The sequence below is a fragment of the Phyllobates terribilis genome, unplaced genomic scaffold (genome assembly GCF_046119375.1).
Source record: "Phyllobates terribilis strain yellow unplaced genomic scaffold, ASM4611937v1 Scaffold_1__5_contigs__length_1240528914, whole genome shotgun sequence".
NCBI classification, from domain to species: domain Eukaryota; kingdom Metazoa; phylum Chordata; class Amphibia; order Anura; family Dendrobatidae; genus Phyllobates; species Phyllobates terribilis.
Window position 1 is genome coordinate 358,841,748 of NW_027362761.1, and position 24,383 is coordinate 358,866,130.

At 48.1% G+C, this 24,383-nt stretch overlaps 1 protein-coding gene across 1 annotated transcript in view; it reads left to right on the top strand.

The window, feature by feature from the left end:
* Positions 1-10,677: 10,677 nt before the first annotated feature.
* The window catches only part of ZCCHC8 (zinc finger CCHC-type containing 8), a 48,414-nt gene continuing 34,708 nt past the window's right edge, over positions 10,678-24,383 (top strand). Inside the window, exons 1-5 of the mRNA XM_073676240.1 lie at positions 10,678-10,892; positions 11,050-11,092; positions 22,175-22,246; positions 22,528-22,633; positions 23,711-23,785. Of these exons, the coding sequence (XP_073532341.1) occupies positions 10,703-10,892; positions 11,050-11,092; positions 22,175-22,246; positions 22,528-22,633; positions 23,711-23,785 (486 nt within the window). The 5' untranslated portion in view covers positions 10,678-10,702. The remainder of the gene's footprint in view (positions 10,893-11,049; positions 11,093-22,174; positions 22,247-22,527; positions 22,634-23,710; positions 23,786-24,383) is intronic.

A 24,383-nucleotide genomic window follows, 5' to 3' on the forward strand; every position in this document is an offset into this window, starting at 1 on the left:
TGCCGGACGGAGGAGAAGATCCGGAGGGACTGGAAGAAGTTGAACTCCCTGCGTTCCACCGTCATGGAACTATCCAGTATTCCCACCGGGTAAGGAGTAAGCAGGCTGCTACGTTGAACCCCTTACCCCACTACAACTGGGCGGAAACGCAAGACAGCGACCCTGCCGTCCGACTGGTGAAGGAGATGCTGACTCGGCCGGAGGCTCGCCTTGAACCAGACGCTCCGGAGGAAGCCAAACAACTATGGGCAGAGAAGAGTCGACTGTTCCTTTACAAAGGGAAGTTGTGCCGCAGAATGGTTAACTCCCGGACGCATGAATTACTCTGGCAAGTAGTGGTGCCACGAAGAGACGCAGCCATGGTGATGGAGGCATACCACGACGGAGCTGGACACTTCGGGTGGAAGAAGCTGGAGTTCCTGCTGCGCGAGCGGTTCCACTGGGTAGGCATGAGGGGAACCATCGAGAAGTGGTGCAGAGACTGTGGCCCGTGCAACCTGAGAAGGAAGGACCGTGCCAGCCAGAAGACTCCCCTGCAGTCCATCGTCACCCGGCAACCGTTGGAACTGGTAGCCTTGGATCATGTAAAACTGACCCCAAGCAGAAGTGGCTACGTCTACGCGTTAACCATCGTGGATCATTACTCCCGGTTTCTGGTTGTCGTCCCCGTCAAGGACTTAACGGCTCAAACAGCAGCTAGAGCCTTCCAGCAGCACTTTTGCCGTCCACACGGGTACCCGGACCAAGTGCTGACGGACCAGGGACCTGCCTTTGAAGCGGAGGTCTTCCAGGAATTCTGCAATCTGTATGGCTGCCGGAAGATAAGGACGACACCCTACCATCCGCAAACTAATGGACTTTGTGAGAAAATGAACCAGGTGGTAATGGATCTTCTAAAAACGTTGCCCCTGGAAGAACGCAGTCTGTGGCCTGAGAAGTTGCCCGATCTGGTGGACCTATACAACCACATCCCGGTAGGTTCCACCAACTGTACCCCGGCTTACCTAATGAGGGCAAGACCTGGTAAGTTACCTGTTGACCTGGAAATGGGAGTCCTGACACCCGAGGACACTTCGCCAGAAACAGACTGGGACACAGAGAGGCAGCAGCAGTACCGGAGAGTACAGGAGAGCGTGGAGCGAAGTCTCTGTCAGGCTAGGGAAAGACAAGAGAAAACTTACAACCAGTATGCTCCCGCTGTTCCCCTGGTACCCGGAGAGCAGGTCTTGAAGAGGAAGAGACGGCTCCACAAGTTGGACGACCAGTGGGAGAAGGACCCGTACACCGTACTGCCCTCAAGCCACGAGAACCCGAAGGTTTGTACCATCAGTAAAGACGGAGGGGAAACCACAGCCATTGTATCCCGGGACCACCTGAAGAAGTGTCCCGAACAACTGAGGAACCCTGAAGAGGAACAAGAAGACCATCGACCCGTAGAGGAAAGGGAAGATATGGTTAGTACTGTGCTCGGGGACTTCCCTCGGTCTTGGACTCAAGTCAATGGTGCAGTTGTGGTACCCGTACTCACCTTCCTCCAACCAGCATCCCAAGCACCTACGGAGCAACAGGTAGAGCTGGAAGAACAGCCGGTCCAGGAGGCAGAAGACTCCACACAAGCAGAACAGGAGGATCAACCCTCTGCTTATAGTGAGCCTGCCGTACCCCTAGTGAGACAAAGAGCCGGTAGACAGCTGCCCAGTTTACCCTTGACAGCTCCTACACCCTGTAGTTCAGGGCCAGACAGTCAGCTCCGTAGGTCCACTAGGGCCACTAGAGGCCAGTTACCCGCACGCTGGAGGATTTGAAGTGTATAAATGGTTTTATTTATGTTTATCTGTGTATTGTTGCTTGTGTATAATTTTGTGTTTCCAGTTATTTTTAGGAATCCTTGGTGGATTTACCGGGAATCCTTGTACATAGTTGGAGCGTAACCCAGGACGGACTAAAGACTGTTAAGGACTCGGGGTAGGACAAACCCCTACCTGGTTACGTCTCCCTGTTTTGGTGAAATGGACACCTTGCTTTTCTTCAAAGACTGCACCCGGTTACGGACATGCCGTAACCAACTTTATATGTTTTTCTTATTGTATTATTATTGTTTTTATCTTGTTATGTTTTTCTAAAATATGTTTAGTCCCGGAGTACTAAATTTCACTAGGGGGGAATGTGACACCCCAGGGGTCTGGTTGCCACAGTGATAGAGATGTTATGTCTGAGAGCAGGTGGGAGGTCCTTTGGTCAGGGATCCTGTGCATGCCACACCTCCTGCCCAGTCTTGGGAGGGGAAGAACTTCCCCTATATAAACCCGGGGCTGAAGCAGGGTTAGCAGTCAAGGAGAGTAGAGACAAGAAACAGCAGAAGCAATACTACTACGAGTCAGGGGCTGGCAGCTGCAGAGCTCGCCCTGACTGAGAAGCTTTCTTACCGGACCCGGCGTCCGAGGCTGTGGGGACTAACTCTTACCCAGCAGCAGAAGCCGACCGGCAGGGGATTTCAGGTCCTCAGGCCCAGAAACCCGAAGGCACGGTCACACGTGTGGGACCAGCACCGCCATCGTGGAGCGGAAGCCATTAGAAGGCCCCGAGTCACCGGCCATACGGGTGAGCACCACACGGTACACTCAGGGACGTGGGCTACTTATATCCGCTTCTAGCAAGGTAGCCAGAAGAGTACAGTCAGTTTGGGAGGCCTACAACTCCGCCTGGCCAGGGGAGATCCCATCTGCTCAAGGACTGACCAGGCCCCGTTCACTAGCAAGTACTCCGGGAGGGTCTATCGTTGTTACCAGTAAAGACCCTGAATTACACCGCACCGTCTCTGAGTGGTTCCTGCTACCCCCATCATCCACATCTGCTGCCCTGAGGCCATACCCCTCCCGTTGGGGGTTATACCATCTACGCTGCACCATCCATCCACCGGCCTCAGCGGACTGTCCTGCAGCGGCAGCTCCATAGCTGCATTCAACGGGTGGCGTAGTCGTCCTGCATCTACCGCTGTTACATCGCCGCTCAGTTTGACTCCCTGGGCACGGACCGGGTCACCGCCACGAGACTACAACCCTCAAGAGATCCGGCACCGGGTAAGCTCCCGCGTGCGCAACGCAGCGCGACACAGGCCCAGGGGCGCGTCATTTACACCAACAATTAGTTGTCTTACTTTGTGCAAGAAATTTATGGCAAAATATTGGTGCACATTTGTCCACACCCCTTTACCATCAAACCCATTTAGTATAGTCCACGCCTCTTTGATGCACAAATCGCAGAAAGTATCTAAAACACATAAATTTGGTGTAAGTGATGAAACACAGCTTATTGCTGCTAGTTACGGCACAATCCTTGTGCATACAGCATGATAAATCACCCCCACGTTGAGTTGTGGATTTGGTGTTTTTTGGGGTCAGTGTCGATTTTAGTTGTCAAACCTAGCATGCATTTTTCCTATAGGCTTTTGCTTAGAAATATTAGAATAAAAAAATGTCCAAGATATAATAAAGAGAAAAAAAATTAAAAACACTTGATATGGGGCGTGGCCTAGCCAGGGATGTAAGCAGACGTGTTCCGGTGCTCTCCCGCCGACCGTCGCTGTGTGCGCCGACCCGGTGTACCGCTGAGCCCTTCAGACACCGCCGGATCCTGTGAGAGGCTCTCCTGCCGCCCTGGGGAGCGTTTCTGACGAGCAGGAAAGACGCAATGACCCGCTCCAGGCAGCGAGATCCCGGCCCCGGTAGAGGGGGCAGGGGCCAAGATGGCACTGAGACTCAGGAGGAGGCGGCCAGAGAAAATGCGGCGTGCTCCAGGAGGATGTCGGCTGCTGCTCGCCTTGAGAGGTTTGCAAGGGTGGAAGTGGGTGAACACAGTGCTGGACTTTAAGAAAGGGAGGCTGGGGCAGAAGATGGTATGGAAGATCAGGAGAATACTGTGGGTAAAGGAGACTGTGAGGCTGATGGCTCTGGAGATGTGGTGCAGGACAAAAATATGGAATCTGCTGCTGACACTATTGTGGAGGAACCCACTCTGAAAGATGTGCTCACTGTGGTGTCATATTGCAAACAGGCGCTTACAAAGTTGTCAAAGCAGGTTACGGGTGTATAAGCTGAAATTACTAACATTAAAGCTGCCATGCAGAAAGCTGACATCCGCACAGGAGAGGTAGAGGAAAGAGTGAGCACGGCTGAGGACACTATAATATCTTTACTAACTGCTCAGAAAAAGCTGGACAAGCTATTAACTGATGTCATTGCTAAAAATGATGACTTGGAAAACAGGTCACGACGCAACAATGTCAGGATAGTGGGGGTCCCGGAAAAAGCAGAGGGATCAAACCCTACAGAGTTTATTGAGAACTGGCGGCTGGAAAAATTTGGAGTTGATAAACTGTCAAAGGTCTTTGTTGTAGAGCGAGCTCACAGAGTCCCACTGAGACCCCAGCCTCCAGGAGCAGCTCCCCAGGCCATGCTGTCGAGGCTCTTAAATTACAGGGACAGAGACACTATCTTACGTACGGCAAGAAAGATCAAGGATTTAACAATTGATGGACAAGACATCTCGTTCTACTCAGACTATTCACCCACGGTGCAAAGAATGCGCATGAATTATAGAGATGTAAAGAAAAAACTGAGAGATATGCGACTTGCGTATTCTGTGATGTATCCGGCTAAGCTGAGACTGGTTGCACAGGGTAGAGTACACTTTCTGCAATCTCCAGAAGAAGCACTGGACTGGATTGAAAAGAATTCTAGACGAGTGCGAGAGCACAAGGACAGTTGAAGAGAGGCAGATTGTGTTTTTGTGAATGTGATTTATAATAATCCTTTGCTATCCTTTTTCGGTTGCATTTAACTATTTGTTACAGGATATACTGTAAGTCTGCTCATGAACTGGAGCGGCATACTGGTGGTGCATACAGTTTATATACGTTTTATATACTATGTTTTTCATAAGGCGGGAGAGACCTTTGGGAAGATAGTTGGTGGAATAGGCCGATTTCATTCACCCACTCTCGGATGAGAGAACGGAACGACAAATTTGGAGGTGGATTGGAGGAGATAGGGGCGGTCAGAGGAGTTTTGGTTTGGGGTATGGGGGGGGGTTGGATGTGGGGGGGGTCGTGGACGGACGGCATGGGGGACATATTATGATGTGGTTGGAATGCACACGCCCGGGCTGAGCGGCGTGTGCGTGTATATGTAGTGATTCCACTGTACCGTGCCGGAGAGTGAATGCCTGGAGGGGCGTAACTAAGTATTCACCCGATTCGACCAGGGTCGCACGACGGCATACGACGCCAGTGCACCAAGGAGGAACCGAGCAGAGGGACCAGGTGCTACTCCAGGACAGACCCCGGACACGGCTGTTGACCCACACAGGGGAATACAGGAACAGACAGGTTAGGCTGGCACACAGACTGGTGGGTATAGGCAGGCACGACTGGTATGCAGGCAGGGGGGTACAGGCATGCACGGCTAGAGTGCAGATAGGGAGGCACTAGCAGGTTGTAACACAGGTGGGATAGGACCCAGTACACACTGGGACTCAGGAACAGAACCACAGATGTGGCGGACAAACACAGCAGAGTGAGGCCGCCCTGAGTGGTGAGCGAGAGCAGGGCAAGACGAGACCGCCTAGAGCGGTGAGCGAGAGAAGAGCAGGACGAGGCCGTCTGGAGCGGTGAGCAAGACTAGAGCAGGACGAGGCCACCTGGAGCGGTGAGCAAGACTAGAGCAGGACGAGGCCGCCTGGAGCGGTGAGCAAGAGCAGAGCAGGACGAGACTGCCGGAGCAGCGAGCAAAGGGTCAGAGCAGAGCGAGACTGCCGGAGCAGCGAGCAAAGGGTCAGAGCAGAGCGAGACTGCCGGAGCAGCGAGCAAAGGGTCAGAGCAGAGCGAGACTGCCGGAGCAGCGAGCAAAGGGTCAGAGCAGAGCGAGACTGCCAGAGCAGCGAACAAAAGGTCAGAGCAGAGCGAGACTGCCAGAGCAACGAGCAAAGGGTCAGAGCAGAGCGAGACTGCCGGAGCAGCGAGCAAAGGGTCAGAGCAGAGTGAGACTGCCGGAGCAGCGAGCAAAGGGTCAGAGCAGAGCGAGACTGCCGGAGCAGCGAGCAAAGGGTCAGAGCAGAGCGAGACTGCCGGAGCAGCGAGCAAAGGGTCAGAGTAGAGCGAGACTGCCGGAGCAGCGAGCAAAGGGTCAGAGCAGAGCGAGGCTGCCGGAGCGGAGAGCGAGGCAGGGCAGAGGGGACAGGGCTCTGTTCACACGGAACAGACAGGAAGGGAAAGGCAGAACCAGATACCCACAGGGTACTTGCAGTGAAGTAGCGAGTGGACCACAAACTCACAAACGGAAGTACAGTGACAACGAACAGGAGTTAGGTACGAGTTCAGACTCTGCAGAAAAAGGAAAGGTACGGACATAGAGAAAAACAGGAAACAGGCTAGAAGAGTATTCAGACAAGAACAGACACAGTAGCAAGATACAGGAGCGGGTCTAGGTATGCAGCCCCTAGAAGGCGGAAGGAACAGGCTAGGAGCGTGTTCAGACAGGACAGACAAGATACAGGAGCGGGTCTAGGTATGCGGCCCCTAGAAGGCAGAACGAACAGGCAAGGAGCGAGTTCAGACAGGCCTGGAAATACAGCCTCCAGGAAAGGCAGGCAAGCAAACACAGAAAGGGACCTGGCACATTCAGAGTGAAAGAGCACACTGAATGAAACACAATGCTCAGGCCGGGTTTCCTGGGAGGAGCTGGGTTAAATACCAGGTGACAGACAGCAATAGGCTGAGGACGCACAAGGGGTGTGCCTGCAGCAGGTACAAGAAACAGGAAGTGATCGGGCGCCGCCCTTAAGCAGCAAAAACAGAGGCAAGCAAACAGCATGGAGGGAAGCCAGGCTAGCAGACAGGACTGGAGATCAAGTGCACGCTCTTGCACAGTGGGAGATGGACCACTATGCAAGGACGCCGCCAGGTATGTTACAGTGATCATATACACAGAAGTTGAATCTGATAAACAATGGCGGGTATGGTTAAGGTGTTAAGCTGGAACATACGTGGTTTGGCAGACCGTAAGAGACGGGCTATTGTTCTCCAAAATATTATGGCCCATGGGCCTTCCATTATCTGCCTCATGGAAACACACCTGACGAGGGACAAAATTGGGCTCCTGGCGAGGAAATGGGTTAAAAAAGCATACCACTCTACTTATTTTGCATATGCGAGAGGGGTTTCCATTTTGGTGCATGTGGGGACTCCATTTGAGGAGGTTGAGGTTAAAATAGATAAAGATGGACAGTACGTTTTTCTAGTCTGCAGACTTTATGGCAAATTATATTGTGTGGTGGCAGTGTATTTCCCACCGCCATTTACTGGGACAAAACTGCAAAAGATTATAGAACTTACGAGGCATTGGACAGGGACCCCTGTGTTGCTGATTGGAGATGTTAACAATATAATGAATAAAATTTGGGAAAAAACTAGTAGGCAACCGGGAGGAACTGACGGAGAGGGGGAGACACCCTTTGCTAAATATGTGTGAGAGGTGGGCCTGATAGATTTGTGGAGAGTGAGACATATGGGAGTGAAGACATATTCATGCTATTCCTCGACGCATGGTTCTATGTCTAGAATAGACTTAGCCTTGGGAAATGGGGTGGTTAACCAAAACATCGCTCATATTGATTATTTGCCTAGGATACTCTCTGATCATAGTCCTTTGCTGGTTCAGTATGTGTGGGAATGCTGGAAACGGTAGATATTCGAAAAATAGCAGGAGAGGTGGAGGAATTCTTCCAGAACAATATGGGAAGTACAGCCATAGGAACTGTGTGGGACACAATGAAGGCTTATTCTAGGGGTTTATTGATTCGAGATATATCCAGATGTAAAAATCAGAACAGATTGGAGGAAAAAGAGGCATTGGCTGCGCTGAGGGGGACAGAGGAGGAGTTGGTGCTTAATCCCACCGCAGAGGCGCAACAGAGCATGAAGGAAGCTCAAAAAAAGGTGGATAAAATATTTCTGGCCAATGGGGAAAAGAAGAGGGAATTCCAAAAAATTGCCTTTTATGAAGAGGGTGAAAAAGTTGGTCACTTGTTGTCTGCTATAGCGGCAGCGCAGAGGGAACCGGGATTTGTGTATGGTCTCTTGGATCCAACTGGCACCTTAGTCACTGAAACGCGAGATATCTTAAGGGTGTTTAGGGACTTCTATAGTGAGAGATGATATAGACCAATTTTTGAGGGGTATTCAGTTATCTAGGGTTAGTGAGGAGGCTAGGGATAGCTTGGAGGGCCCCCTGACGGTAGAGGAAATGGAGGAAGCTTTGGCTTCAATGGCAAATAATAAAGCCCCAGGTGCAGATGGTTTACCGACAGAATTCTATAAACATCTTAGAGATGTACTATTACCAAAATTAAAAGATGTGTTTTTGGCGGCTCTGGAGGTGGGAGAATTACCGGAGTCAAAGCGGGAGGCTACGGTGGTGGTTCTGCCTAAGGCAGATAAGGACCGGACACAGCCAGATTCGTATAGACCCATATCCTTACTACCGGCTGATATTAAAATTTTAGCTAAAGTAATGTCTAACCGATTGATCCGGGTGGTCTCTGGTGTTGTACACCCGGATCAGTCAGGATTTATGCCGGATAGATCGACGGCCATTAACTTGAGGCGGCTATTCGTTAATATGCAATTGGCCGCTGATAATGCTGGGCATAGAGTGGTGGTCTCATTAGACACACGGAAAGCCTTTGATAGTGTGGAGTGGAGTTATCTCTGGTGTGTTCTCCAGTTGATGGGAATTGGTCCGTTTTTTTTGGCATGGATAAAATTATTATATACACTCCCGGTGGCCAGATTGAGAGTAAATGGGGAGCGGTCAGATAAATTTGATTTGACTAGAGGAACTAGACAGGGCTGTCCCCTCTCTCATTTTTTATTTGCCCTGGCCATAGAGCCGTTGGCTGCTGTACTGAGACAGTCAGAGGTGGTAATGGGATTTCGGTATGGTGTGGCGGAGGAGAAGATAGCGTTGTACACAGATGATATTTTATTATTCTTACAAGACCCTCAGATATCATTACATGGAGCAATAGCTATTATCAATAGATTTGGTCTATTATCTGGGTTACAAATTAATTGGGATAAATCTCATATTATGGAAATAGACTCCCTGAATAGTTTAGATATTGAACAGGTGGAGCGTACACAACTCAAGTTGGTACGAGAATTTAAGTATCTTGGAATTACAATAACATTACCAGTAAAGGAGTACCTTCAGTTGAATGTATACCCGATACTGGGGAAATTAAAGGATAAAGCATCTACATGGAGCAAAATGCGCCTCTCGGTGGTGGGACGCACTATTCTTCTTAAAATGGTGCTGCGGCCATGCTGACAGTGTGCGCTATTAAGGAGAATGACTATTCACTCCTCTCCACGCCCATATTCCCGGCGTGGAGAGGAGTGAATATCCCCGCAGCTCACCTCGGCTTCTGAGGGTGCATGGTAGTGATGTCATGAGCTGGTCAGATGCTGAGATCAGCTACTGACAGACAGGACACAGCGTTGGCGCAGAGGGGAGGAAGGAAGGTAAGTAGAAGTGTTTATTTTTTTCATGTGTGCAGTGATAGAGGGCCATGTATACCAGGATAGGGGATGAGGGGCCCATGCATACTAGGATTGGGGATGAGGAGGCCATGCATACCAGGATTGGGGATGAGGGGCCCATGCCTACCAGGATTGGGGGATGAGGGGCCCATGCATACCAGGAGGGGGATGAGGGGCCCATGCATACCAGGATTGGGGATGAAGGTGCCATACATACCACGATTGGGAATCAGGGGTGCCATGCATACCAGGATTGGGGATGAGGGGGCCATGCCGCATGATCTGTCCCTCTTTCTCTTCTTCAAAAGTTGGAAGGTATGCCTTATTCACCCTACCTTGGTCCAATGCTTTAGTCTCCACTGGGAATGAGGAGGCCATACATACCAGGATTGGGGATGAGGGGCCCATGCATACCAGGATTGGGGGATGAGGGGCCCATGCATACTAGGATTGGGGATGAAGGTGCCATACATACCAGGATTGCCATGCCGCATGATCTGTCCTACCTTGGTCCAATGCTTTAGTCTCCACTGCTGCTCCAGTGTTATTGTCTGCAGCGGTGCTGTCTTGTCGACATTGCTGCAGCCAATCAGTGAGCTCAGCGGCTCTGAGTGATTTGTGTCATCAAGTGATTGGCTGCAGCGCTTTCTCCATGACATCAGTGCTGCAGACAATAACAGACACAGAGCAGCAGCAAAGACTCTGTGCTGGACCTAGGTAGGGCCAGTAAAGTTAGTTTGTTTTCAAAACAAACTGCAGCAAGGCGGCAGTGGTTTAACCCTTTAGGAAACCCTGGTATATACTCTGGGTGTTAGCATGTGACCATGTACAGTAAACCAGTGGTAATACGTCATATAAGGAGCTGATATCAGTTAATAATAGTTATTTTATTAATAAGTAATAACATAACCCCGCACTGTCTTCATGGGAGCATTACACTGTTCGCACGGTCAGTTTCCGTCTGCACCCCGGGCCCAGTGCCCACACAGACGCTCCTTCACTGCGCTCTTACAGTCTCATTCCAGAAATAAAGATGGCGGCCGCGTGCGTCACATCACGTGTCTGACGTTGGCGAGCGTGCTATTACCTCTATGGTACGCCTCTATGACTGGAGGTCTGAAGATGGCGGAGGTGGAGTTCGGGGACACTGAGCTCTTTGAGCAGTTGGACGGTGAAGCCGCTCAGCCCGTGCACATACGCTTTGACCAGACGGAGGACAGCGAGGTGGAGGCTAACAGCTTCCATGGGCAACTCGCCAGATGCGAAGAAACCATCGAGCAGCTGCGGGCGGAGAATATCCTTTACACTAAGGCTGGGAGTCCATTGAAGGAAGTGTCCGTCCAATAACCCCCCTCCCCTAGTAATGGCAGCTCTCGGCTGTGGTAGCGCACGTGTATACACATAACCCCTGTGTCCTCTCTTACTGCTTATTTCCTTATCCAGTCGTGAACATCAAGAGCTCAGGAGGAAGCTGTCTATTCTGTCCCGACCGAGGTAGGCTCTGCTGCTAGTGTCGTGACTGGTGCTCTGCTGCGACCTGTAGTTCTCCCCCATGCCCTGACCAGCACAGGGCAGTGCTCTAATGGAGACTAACGGGTAACTGCTGGTACATCCGATGTGATGGATCACACTGGTGTAGCGGGGCCCAGTCTCCCCATTATTATCTGTGGGTAATCTAGTGTATCCCGGGAGGGGTTTTCTGGTCTGTACAAATCTGTGTAGGCACCATGGGGGGGGGGGTCACTCTTGTAAGGCACCCTAGGGGGGTGGGGGCGGTCACTCTTGTAAGGCACCCTAGGGGGGTGGGGGCGGTCACTCTTGTAAGGCACCCTAGGGGGGTGGGGGCGGTCACTCTTGTAAGGCACCCTAGGGGGGTGGGGGCGGTCACTCTTGTAAGGCACCCTAGGGGGGTGGGGGCGGTCACTCTTGTAAGGCACCCTAGGGGGGTGGGGGCGGTCACTCTTGTAAGGCACCCTAGGGGGGTGGGGGCGGTCACTCTTGTAAGGCACCCTAGGGGGGTGGGGGCGGTCACTCTTGTAAGGCACCCTAGGGGGGTGGGGGCGGTCACTCTTGTAAGGCACCCTAGGGGGGTGGGGGCGGTCACTCTTGTAAGGCACCCTAGGGGGGTGGGGGCGGTCACTCTTGTAAGGCACCCTAGGGGGGTGGGGGCGGTCACTCTTGTAAGGCACCCTAGGGGGGTGGGGGCGGTCACTCTTGTAAGGCACCCTAGGGGGGTGGGGCGGTCACTCTTGTAAGGCACCCTAGGGGGGTGGGGGCGGTCACTCTTGTAAGGCACCCTAGGGGGGTGGGGGCGGTCACTCTTGTAAGGCACCCTAGGGGGGTGGGGGCGGTCACTCTTGTAAGGCACCCTAGGGGGGTGGGGGCGGTCACTCTTGTAAGGCACCCTAGGGGGGTGGGGGCGGTCACTCTTGTAAGGCACCCTAGGGGGGTGGGGGCGGTCACTCTTGTAAGGCACCCTAGGGGGGTGGGGGCGGTCACTCTTGTAAGGCACCCTAGGGGGGGGGGGGGCGGTCACTCTTCTTGTAAGGCACCGTAGGGGGGGGGGGGGCGGTCACTCTTCTTGTAAGGCACCGTAGGGGGGGGGGGGGCGGTCACTCTTCTTGTAAGGCACCGTAGGGGGGGGGGGGCGGTCACTCTTCTTGTAAGGCACCGTAGGGGGGCGGTCACTCTTCTTGTAAGGCACCGTAGGGGGGGGGGGGGCGGTCACTCTTCTTGTAAGGCACCGTAGGGGGGGGGGGGGGCGGTCACTCTTCTTGTAAGGCACCGTAGGGGGGGGGGGGGCGGTCACTCTTCTTGTAAGGCACCGTAGGGGGGGGGCGGTCACTCTTCTTGTAAGGCACCGTAGGGGGGGGGGGGGGGCGGTCACTCTTCTTGTAAGGCACCGTAGGGGGGGGGGGCGGTCACTCTTCTTGTAAGGCACCGTAGGGGGGGGGGGGGGCGGTCACTCTTCTTGTAAGGCACCGTAGGGGGGGGGCGGTCACTCTTCTTGTAAGGCACCGTAGGGGGGGGGGGCGGTCACTCTTCTTGTAAGGCACCGTAGGGGGGGGGGGCGGTCACTCTTCTTGTAAGGCACCGTAGGGGGGGGGGGCGGTCACTCTTCTTGTAAGGCACCGTAGGGGGGGGGGGCGGTCACTCTTCTTGTAAGGCACCGTAGGGGGGGGGGGGCGGTCACTCTTCTTGTAAGGCACCGTAGGGGGGGGGGGGCGGTCACTCTTCTTGTAAGGCACCGTAGGGGGGGGGGGGGCGGTCACTCTTCTTGTAAGGCACCGTAGGGGGGGGGGGGGGGGCGGTCACTCTTCTTGTAAGGCACCGTAGGGGGGGGGGGGGGGGGGCGGTCACTCTTCTTGTAAGGCACCGTAGGGGAGGGGGGGGGGCGGTCACTCTTGTAAGGCACCGTAGGGGGGGGGGGACGGTCACTCTTGTAAGGCACCGTAGGGGGGGGGGGACGGTCACTCTTGTAAGGCACCGTAGGGGAGGGGGGCGCGGTCACTCTTGTGAGGCACCGTGGGGGGGGGGTCACTCTTGTGAGGCACCGTGGGGGGGGGGGCGGTCACTCTTGTGAGGCACCGTAGGGGGGGGGGGCGGGCGGTCACTCTCTTATAAGGCACCATAGGGGGTCATTTTTATGGGGCCCTTATAGCAGACGTTAGAGAGCCACATCCAGAAGAGTTTCTGCTGTAAATGGTCAAACTGTCTGTAGCAAGAGGCATTTCATCTTTGTAATTGTATGTGATGTTTATAGTCGCACTGTGCTACCGCTGTCTTCGTCATGAATGACATTTTGGGCATGATTGTCTGGAATTACGAAGTGTCTTTGTGCTTAAAAATGAATTTACGCTGAGATTATCGTGAGCCAGCCTTCCTAGAAACGTTTATCTCCCCAAAAACTAAGGCTGCCGATCACCTGATAAACAAACAAAACACTCCTACATCAGGTAAAATGGTATTTTGTGCAGCACAAAAGATCGTTTTCGGCAGCCCAATCTCCTGTGTACAAAGGTCCTGCGAGGCTGAGAACTGGCAGCTTATACAGAACATTCAGTGCACATCAAGGTGGTCGGCCTGTGTAAATCAGCTGTTAAATGACCGCCAATCAGTAAACAAGTTGACGATCGGCAGTTGTTAAAGGGGTTGTCCCACTTCTACCTGTGCTTGCGTGACATTGTCATGTGAGCCCTGCACCCAATCAGTGGCTGCTTTATCTTCCCCTTCTTCGGGCTAATCGGACATTCAGAGGAGGTGAGAGAGCGGTCATTGCGTTTGCAGGAGCGGAGTGTGAAGCAGCCAGTAATTGGGTGCAGGGCTCGCATGACATAATGGCTTCCCATAGAAGTCTATAGGGAAAAATTCAGTTTACATAATTTTTAAACTAACGGTGAGTGTGAGTTTTCATGAAATCACATCCACTTTGCTTGAAGTGTTAAGTGCTGCTGATTATCTGTACAGAAAAACGCAGCATTTACACTACGTGGGAACATTGCCTTGGAGCAATGCCTTCTAGATTTTCAGGCTTTTTGCAAAATACCTGGAGACAGGTTTTATAATTGCTTGTAAGAAATAACGTTGCTTGGTTTTGGCATCCCCCTGTGCTGTCCCCATTTCTTAGTGCTCTCCTTGTCACATAGGTCCAACTACTATCAAGAGCGCTGGGAAGGCATTAGGGTGTTGTTAAGGACATGTAATTGTTTATTTCTACTACACATACAGGTGCATCTCACTAAATTAGAATATCATCAAAAATATAATTTATTTCAGTTCTTCAATACAAAAAGTGAAACTTTTATATAGAGTCATTACAAACAGAATGATCTATTTTAAGTGATTTCTGTTAATGTTGATTATGGCTTACAGCCAATGAAAACACAAGAGTCATTATCTCAGTAAATTAGAATACTTTATAACAGCTTGAAAAATGTTTTTAAAATCCGAAATGTTGGCCTACTAAAATGTATGTTCAGTAAATGCACTCAATACTTGGTAAGGGCTCCTTTTGCATCAATTACTGCATCAATGCGGCGTGGCATGGAGGCGATCAGCCTGTGGCACTGCTGAGGTGTTATGGAAGCCCAGGTTGCTTTGATAGCAGCCTTCAGCTCGTCTGCATTGTTGGGTCTGGTGTCTCTCATCTTCCTCTTGACAATACCCCATATATTCTCTATGGGGTTAAGGTCAGGTGAGTTTGCTGGCCGATCAAGCACAGTGATACTGTTGTTTGTAAACCAGGTATTGGTACTTTTGGCAGTATGGACAGGTGCCAAGTCCTGCTGGAGAATGAAATTTCCATCTCCAAAAAGCTTGTCGGCAGAGGGAAGCATGAAATTTCCTGCAAGAAAGCAATAAAATTTCCTGGTAGACGGCTGCGCTGACTTTGGTCTTGATAAGGCTGAGTGCCCACGTAGCGTTTTTCAAGCGTTTATGCTGCGGAATTTCCGCAGCATAAACGCTTGTGAAACGCTAGGTAATCCGCACCCCATGGTCCCCAAGGGGATTCCGCATGTTCTATGCACATGCTGCGGATTTTTCCGCAGCGTTTATGCTGCGTACAAAAATCCGCAGCATGTCATTTAATTTTGCGGAAGTGCAGCGGAACTCCCGCCATTGACTTGCATTGAGACGCATAGAAACCGCGACTGTACATTTTTACAAGCGGCTTCTGTGCGTCTCTATGTGCGGATGGTACCCAGTTCTGGAGGAGAGGAGACTCTCATCCAGACCTGGGTACCATTCTACCTGTAAAAAAAAGAATAAAATAACAAAGTTTATATTCACCTGTCCGGCGGCTTCTCTCTGAATGCCGGCATCGCTTGAGGACCTGCGGTGACGTCACAGTCATGTGACCGCAGGCCCTTCACCGCTCTGTCTCGCGATATGCCGGCATCCAGGAACCAGACAGGAACGAGCACTGCAGCCACGCCGGGCATCGGGGGTGAGTATAGCTTTATTTGTTTTCATTTTTACGGTTCACACTATATAAATCCATGCTGTTTGCATGGATTTATACAGTGTGACCTAGTTGTCAAGCACTTTCCAAGTGATGCTATCGCCTGGAAAGCGCTTGTCAATCTGCATGCGGAAACGCATGTGGATCCGCATGTATTCTGCAGAAAAAAACGCATGCACAATCTGCATGCGTTTTTTCTGCCAGGGAGATGCAGAAATTTTCTGCTTAATTTCTGCATCGTGGGCACAGCCTAAGGCTATGTGCCCACGTTGCATTTATGAAGCAGAAAATTTCTGCTTCATTTCTGCAAGTCCTCTCCCGGAAAAACGCATGCGGAATTCCGCACGCGTTTATCGCGCATTTTTCGCGCGTTTATCACGCTTTTTCCACATGCGGAATTGCCTTGCGTTTTTTATGCATTGGACAAAGGCAATTCTGCTTGCGGAAACGCAAAATTAAATGACATGCTGCGGATTTTTGAACGCAGCATAAATGCTGCGGAAAAATCCGCAGCATGTGCATAGAACTTGCGGAATCCCATTGGGGACCATGGGGTGCGGGTTACCAAGCGTTTTACAAGCGTTTCCGCTGCGGAAATTCCGCATCAAAAACGCTTGAAAAACGCTACGTGGGCACACAGCCTAAAACACAGTGGACCTACACCAGCAGATGACATGGCTGATTGTGGAAACTTCACACTAGACCTCAAGCAGCTTGGATTGTGGCCTCTCCACTCTTCCTCCAGACTTCGGGAACTTGATTTCCAAATGAAAATTGGAACTCTGGAATCTTGTGGAGTGTGTCAATGACTGCCTTCTGGACATCTGTCAAGTCAGCAGTCTTCCTCATGATTGTGGAGCCTACTGAAACAGACTGAGACCTTTTTAAACAAGAAGGAAGCCTTTGCAGGTGTTTTTTGTTAATTATTTTAATTTACTGAGATAGAATCATAGAATCATAGAATGGTAGAGTTGGAAGGGACCTCCTGGGTCATCTGGTCCAACCCCCTGCTCAAAGCAGGATTCACTAAATCATCTCAGACAGATGTCTGTCCAGCCTCTGTTTGAAGACGTCCATTGAAGGGGAACTCGCCACCTCTTGTGGCAGCCTGTTCCACTCATTAATCACCCTAACTGTCAAAAAGTTTTTTCTAATATCTAATCTGTGTCTCCTCCCATTTAGTTTCATCCCATTGCTTCTAGTCTTTCCTTGTGCAAATGAGAATAAAGATGATCCTTCTACAATGTGACAGCCCTTGACATATTTGTAGACAGCTATTAAGTCTCCTCTCAGTCTTCTTTTTTGCAAGCTAAACATTCCCAAATCCTGCAACCGTTCCTCATAGGACATGGTTTGCAGACCAGTCACCATTCTGGTCGCTCTTCTCTGAACTTGCTCCAGTTTGTCTATGTCTTTTTTAAAATGTGGTGCCCAAAACTGTACACAGTATTCCAGATGAGGTCTGACCAAAGAGGAGTAAAGACCAATAATGACTTCACGTGATCTAGACTGTATGCTTCTGTTAATACATCCCAGAATTGTATTTGCCTTTTTTGCTGCTGCATCACACTGTTGACTCATGTTCAGTCTATGATCTATTAGTATACCTAAGTCTTTTTCACATGTACTGTTGCTTAGCTCTATTCCTCCCATTCTGTATATGCTTTTTTCATTTTTATTGCCCAGATGTAGTACTTTGCATTTTTCCCTGTTAAAAACCATTCTGTTGGTTGCTGCCCACTGCTCCAGTTTATTTAGGTCTTTTTGAATCCTCTCTCTCTCTTCTCTAGTATTAGCTATCCCTCCTAGCTTTGTGTCATCAGCAAATTTAATCAGTTTACCCTCAATTCCTTCATCTAAATCATTGATAAAGATGTTGAACAATACAGGTCCCAGGACGGAGCCCTGTGGTACCCCACTTGAGACATTCATCCAGCTGGATGTGAAGCCATTTACAATCACCCTTTGAGTCCGATCACTAAGCCAGTTATGAATCCACCTAACAGTTGCCTGGTCCATTGCATACTTGGTCATTTTTTCAATAAGGATGGTGTGAGATACTTTGTCAAATGCTTTGCTGAAGTCAAGATATACTATATCTACAGCATTTCCCTGATCCACCCAGTCAGTGATTCTGTCATAGAAGGAAATTAAGTTAGTCTGACATGACTTGTTAGTTATAAACCCATGCTGACTCTGGTTAATCACTTCATTCTTATCCAGGTACTTACATACATGTTGTTTAATAATTTGTTCAACGATCTTTCCTGGTATAGAAGTCAGACTCACCGGCCTATAGTTCCCTGGGTCCACCTTCTTCCCCTTTTTGAAGATAGGAACAACATTTGCTCTTCTCCAGTCTTCTGGGACTTCTCCTGTTCTCCAAGAATTTTCAAAGATTATGGAGAGTGGTTCTAAAATTTCTTCTACGATCTCCTTCAGTACTCTGGGGTGTAATTCATCTGGACCTGGAGACTTGAACTCATTTATGTTAGCTAAATATTCCCTCACAATCTTTCTGTTTACAGATAACTTGGATTCTTCTATTCCTTTAAAAGGACAGTGAAGATCAGTTGATGTTACATTTTCTTTCTGAGAGAAAACAGATGCAAAATAGGAATTAAAAAGTTTGGCCTTCTCAACATCCTCTCTTACCATTTCTCCATTTTCATCCTGTAAAAATCCTATAGCATCTTTGACTTTTCTTTTACTTTTGACATACCCCCAAAATCCTTTTTTATTGCTTTTGACATCTCTTGCAAGCCTTAATTCATTGTCAGCTTTAGCTAACCTGATACATGCCCTGCAGGATCTGCAGACTGCATTATAATCTTCTTTAGATATGCCTCCCTCTTTCCATTTAATAAACATTTCTTTCTTTCTTTTTAGCATGTGTTTAAGTTCTGTGTTCATCCATCCTGGTTTCCTTAAATGCTTCCCATTCTTCCTACTTTTCGGGATTGTTAACGATTGTGCTTTGAGAATCTCATTTTTAAAAATTTCCCATCCTTCCTGGACATTTTTGTCCTTAAGGACATCCAGCCATTGGATCCCTCCTATTCTCTTTCTGAGTCTCTTAAAATCTGCCTTTCTAAAATCTAACCTTGAAGTTTGAGTCTTCACATGTCTTCCTCCTCTAGTTATCCAAAATTCTATAATAGCATGATCGCTGCCTCCTAGGGTCCCAGCCACTTTTACCTCCTCAACCATTTCCTCCTTGTTTATAAGGATTAGATCCAAAGTAGCAGATCCCCTTGTTTTCTCCCCTACCTTTTGGAAGATAAAGTTGTCAGCAAGAGAGGATAAGAATTTGCTTGACCTGTTAGTTTTACTTGAGATTCCCAACAAATGTCTGGATAGTTGAAATCTCCCATGACCACTACGTCATATTTTTTTGAGAACTTGGTCATTTGATACATAAAGAGTTCATCCATATCTTCAGCTTGCCCAGGTGGCCGGTAGTAAATGCCTACAATGGTGTCCTTTCCGTTGTTCTCTCCTTGTATTCTTACCCAAACAGTTTCCACAGAACTCCCAGTCTCTGAAGCTTCAATCTCTGTGCAGATATACGCTTTTCTAACATACAATGCGACACCTCCTCCTCGTTTATCAAGTCTGTTTCTTGCAAATAAGTTGTATCCTTTTAGCCTTTTATTCCAATCATGTGTATCGTCCCACCAAGTTTCAGTGATTCCAATGACATCATATTTCTTTTCCTGCGTTAGGGTATGTGCACACGATGCAGAAAATTTCTGCATCATTTCTGCATCTCCCTGGCAGAAAAAACGCATGCAGATTGTGCATGCGTTTTTCCTGCAGAATACATGCGGATTCACATGCGTTTCCGCATGCAGATTGACAAGCGCTTTCCAGGCGATTTTAGCATCACCTGGAAAGTGCTTGATAACTAGGTCACACTATATAAATCCATGCAAACAGCATGGATTTATACAGTGTGAACCGAGAGAGTGTATATACTTACCTCTGATGGCCCGCGCTGTCCTGCTCACTCCGTTCTCCCGGCTGCCGGCAACTTTGAATTGAAAGACCTGCCGACGTCAGCGTCACGTGACCCGTCACATGACTCTGACGTCACCGCAGGTCCTACAACTCACTGCAAGTGCCGGGAACCAAGCGGGAGCGCTGCGCGGGCCGACAGAAGGTAAGAATACATTTATTTTTTATTTTATTCTTCTTTTTACAGCTTTTTTAATGGTACCTGGGTGTGGATGAGACTCTCCTCTCCTCCACACCCGGGTACCATCCGCACATTAGAACGCACCAATTACGCAAGTACAAATGCTGTCTTGCGGAATTGGCGCGTTCTAATGCAAGTCAATGGCGGCGAAATCGCCGCGTTTCCGCAAAATTAATTGACATGCTGCGGATTTTTGACCGCAGCGTTAACGCTGCGGAAAAATCCGCATCATGGGCACAGCACATGCGGATTTCCATTGGGGAACATTGCTGCCCTTCTACCATGCGTTTTTCATGCGTTTCCGCAACTGCAAAAACGCCGCGGAAACGCATGAAATACGCATCGTGTGAACACAGCCTAAGTAGTTCTAATTCTCCTTGTTTGTTGCCCATGCTTTGTGCATTTGTATAAAAACATTTTAGTTTGTGATTGGTTTCTCTTCCTCCCATATTTTTATTAATTAGATTTTTTGGTCTTTGTTCTTCTTTTCCACTTCCTGTAGCAGAGATCTCAATAGTATTTGTCAGCTGTATGGCTTTTTCTGGCCTTTTGCTTCCCTTCCCACATTGTTCTAGTTTAAAGCTCTCCTGATGAGTGCAGCAAGGCAATTTCCAAATACATGTTTTCCAGTCTTCGTAAGGTGCACCCCATCTCTAGCAAGTAGTCCATCGTATAGGTAATTCATTCTGTGATCCAGAAATCCAAATCCTTGTTGACGGCACCATCGACGTAGCCAGTTGTTCACCAGTAGAATCTTATTCCACCTCATTGTTCCATGGCCATCCACTGGGAGGATGGATGAGAAGACCACCTGCGCTCCCAATTCTTTCACTTTCTTGCCCAAGTCTTCAAAGTCACTGCAGATGGTTTCCAGGTCCTTTCTTGCGGTGTCATTTGTCCCCACATGTATTAGCAGGAATGGGTAGTGATCTGTAGGTCTGAAGAGTCTTGATATCCTGTCAGACACATCTTTAATTTTTGCTCCTGGAAGACAGCACATTTCTCTTGAGGTTATGTCTGGTCTGCAGATAGCAGCCTCTGTTCCTCTTAACAGGGAATCCCCCATGACCACCACTCTCCGTTTTTTCTTCACAACATTCTTCTTTCTCCATCCAGGAGGATTCTGAGGGCTTACAAGGTTATTCATTGCTGGCAAAGTATTATCTTGCTGTATTTCTTCATGGTTCTCCTGCGAGAGAGCCTGGTACTGGTTCCTGAGCAGTATAGGTGCTGACTGCCTCTCTATCCTCCTGCTTCTCTGGGTCACATGCTTCCATTCCTCTGTTTCCTCAGGTGCAGTTCGAATTTCTTCTCTTTCTGAATCATGAAGAGATAATTCTGCTCTGTCTAAGAACTCTTCACCTTCCTTAATGATTTTCAAGGTAGTTAACCTCTCTTCTAGATTTCGCAACTTTTCCTCCAACAGGGACACAAGCTTGCATTTCTGGCATGTGAAGTTTGGCTTTTCCACTGGCAAGTCTGTGAACATGTAGCAGGATATGCAGCTCACCAAATGGCTCCTGGACTCTTCCATGTTCTTATTGTTAATGTTCTGAAAACAGTGAAAAAAGCTTAAAAAAAAAGCTTCAAAATGCGCGCCGGTAGGCGCGTGGTTTACCGATGTCCTCTTTTCAGCTCCAACAGCCAAAATCCAGTGTTCTTTGAGCTCACGGAGACTCTTCACTTACCCCAAAATGCAGTGGGAATATGCAAATTATCTCCTCAGGACTCCTCCCCTGGTTTACCGATGTTCTCTTTTCAGCTCCAACAGCCAAAATCCAGTGTTCTTTGAGCTCACGGAGACTCTTCACTTACCCCAAAATGCAGTGGGAATATGCAAATTATCTCCTCAGGACTCCTCCCCTGGTTAGATATTGACGTGTGTGTGTTTTCATTGGCTGTAAGCCATAATCATCAACATTAACTGAAGTAAACACTTGAAATAGATCACTCTGTTTGTAATGACTCTATATAATAGATGAGTTTCTCTTTTTGGATTGAAGAACTGAAATAAATTAACTTTATGATGATCTTCTAATTTAGTGAGATGCACCTGTATGTACTTCCAAACTATTCCAGAACTAGGGTTCATAGCAACCAATAATACCAGAGTTCTAGCACTGATTTAGGGTTGTGTCCCCTTTACAGACTTTTTTTTGGCATGGTGTGACACAGACCACCCGCTGTGCAGGGAACTGCAGCTCAGACCCATTCTATCATTTTGCCATCACTTTGAAAGATGTAAATAATGTTGGAATTATTATTCTGAAAAGTGAAATAGATTTATTTCATGTGACCCACTGTTTATATAAAGCAGTGTCTTGTCACTTGAGACTTGTAGATCCTCAATGCATTTGAGTGGTTCAGAACACCGCTGTACTGTTTTTTTGGTGATCTGTTATTCTGTTTCTTTCAGTGGCTTGTCGGTGGATGATGTGCTTGATGGACCTCTGCTACAGATCCTATTTATGAACCATGTCATTTCAAAGTAAGTCTTTCAATCCTTTAAATCAAATGTGTATAGGGGCGACAATTCTTCCCCGATAGCAGATGTCTGGAGCAGGGAGTAGCTTTTATTCTCATGGAAGGAAGGTGGGCTGTGACCAGATGCAGGTAAGACTAATTAAAGTGTGTATTGAGGGATGGGGGGGCTGTCTGTAGAAATAGCTTTTGGTCAAGGTGTATGGCCACCTTCTATTTATGTAGAATAAATATATATTCTACTAAATTGTTCAGAGGAGAAGCTGCAATCTTATTACTTATCTATAGGCAGTATCATCAAGAAATTGAAGATTTTGTTGCGGATCTACTCCAGAAGCATGAAGAGGAGGAGAGAGCTAACCCTGAAAAGACCACCTTTAATATTAAGCCTCAGGTGAGTCTCATCTACCATTTCTTAATGCACGTTTGATTTTTTTTCTACCTATTTTTGTTAAATGGTTATTCCTATATTATGTAGTAATGGTATATTGCTAGGATATCCCATCGCTTTGATTGTGGAGAGGGGGGGGGGGGGGGGTTCCTCATTGCTGCAGCGGCGCCCTGGCTGATGCCCAGAATAGAGTATGGATTCAATACAAAGTGTGGGCTTCATACGCAGTCTTTCTTTTGAATCTGTAAGGAAAATGTTCTGATCTTTGTGTTAAACATTTTAAAAGGACACTTTTGACTTGTATGATCCGTCTAAACACATGGGAATGTCAACATATTTCTATGCATAGTTGCATGGCTTTAATCGCTCCCCGGCATTGTGATTGACAACTTTCTTTGCACACGTATGATGCTGAGCGAGCTGTCAAAGTGCTAGGGATTGATTACAGCCGCCCCTCACAGTATAGTAAGTGATGACTGTAATTACTCCATGCACACCCCTTTCACTGAAAGTTAGCGGCTACAGAAATTAAATGACCTTGTAGCCATATTTTCAGTAAGGTAGCCAAGCAGCATCTTAATGCTATTTACCTGCAGATTAACCCTATATCTACAGGTGAAGTGTTTTTGCACGACATGTACCCTTTAAAAGCTATGACTTTTTTTTTTTTTTTTTTTTTTTTTCTAATTATCATTATTGGCTGTTTTATTGCAAGTTTCTTACTTGTAGTTAGGTTTTATTAAAATCTTTCTCCCTACTCTGCTTGCATGCACTACAATGCAGGCTGCTACATCCTGCTTTGTTCCATCAGAGGATCTTTGTGATTGTTCTTGACAGCAGACACGATCTAACCTCTCCCGAAGCAAATTGAAGTAAAGATTTTATTTGGTTTAAGTTTATTATAATATCCAGTAAATTGGCTCTTTTATTATATTGTACTAACCATTTGAATTATTTTATTTGCCATTTTTGGTGCTATAAAGGGAGGTGGGTACTTAAAAAAAAAAAAAAAAAAAAAAAAAAAAACCCAGTATTTTTAATGCTGAACATTTGATTCTGGTATATTTTTTTCCTTTTCAGCCATCAAGTATTTCTTTGGAGGCCAGTGAAAACTCTAGTGTGAATGCAGTTAAGAAAATTAAGGAAGCCTTCAGTGTAAGTGTAAAACAATTATTATTCACACATCCCAAGTTCCGCCCTAATTTCTTTAAAGGGTATCTGTCATCCCCAAAACTGAAATGTGTCAATTTAGAAATTCATATAAGGGACTTAGTTCCAATAAAAACATTTTTTACCAATACTGTAGATTTTAGTCAGTTTGTATAGAAAAAGTTAAATTTCTGGGCCTTTGACCATGGTGACACACACTGACAAGCTGCTGCACACAGGAGAGGGGCATGAGAACCCAATCCTTGCACACCCTGACACTGTTTGCTCTCAGCTGCTACAGTGTCAATATGTGCAGGCTGGGGATTTCTATCAGGCAGCACTCCAAAGTGGGTGCTGTCAGTCACCATTAGGGGAGCGGCAGAGAATGGTAAACGAGGGGGTCAGAAAGGTGCACCCAAGAAGCCCCCCTCACTTGCATATGTACTAAAACTATTTTTCTGTACAACAAACTTACACAAAAATCTACAGTGCTAGTGTGTGGTTGGTCTTTTTTTTTTTTTTTTTTTTATTAATATAGGTGCCAAGTCCGTTCAATTTCAGTTTTGGGGGTGATAAGCCTCCCTTCTAAAGGGAATGTGTCATC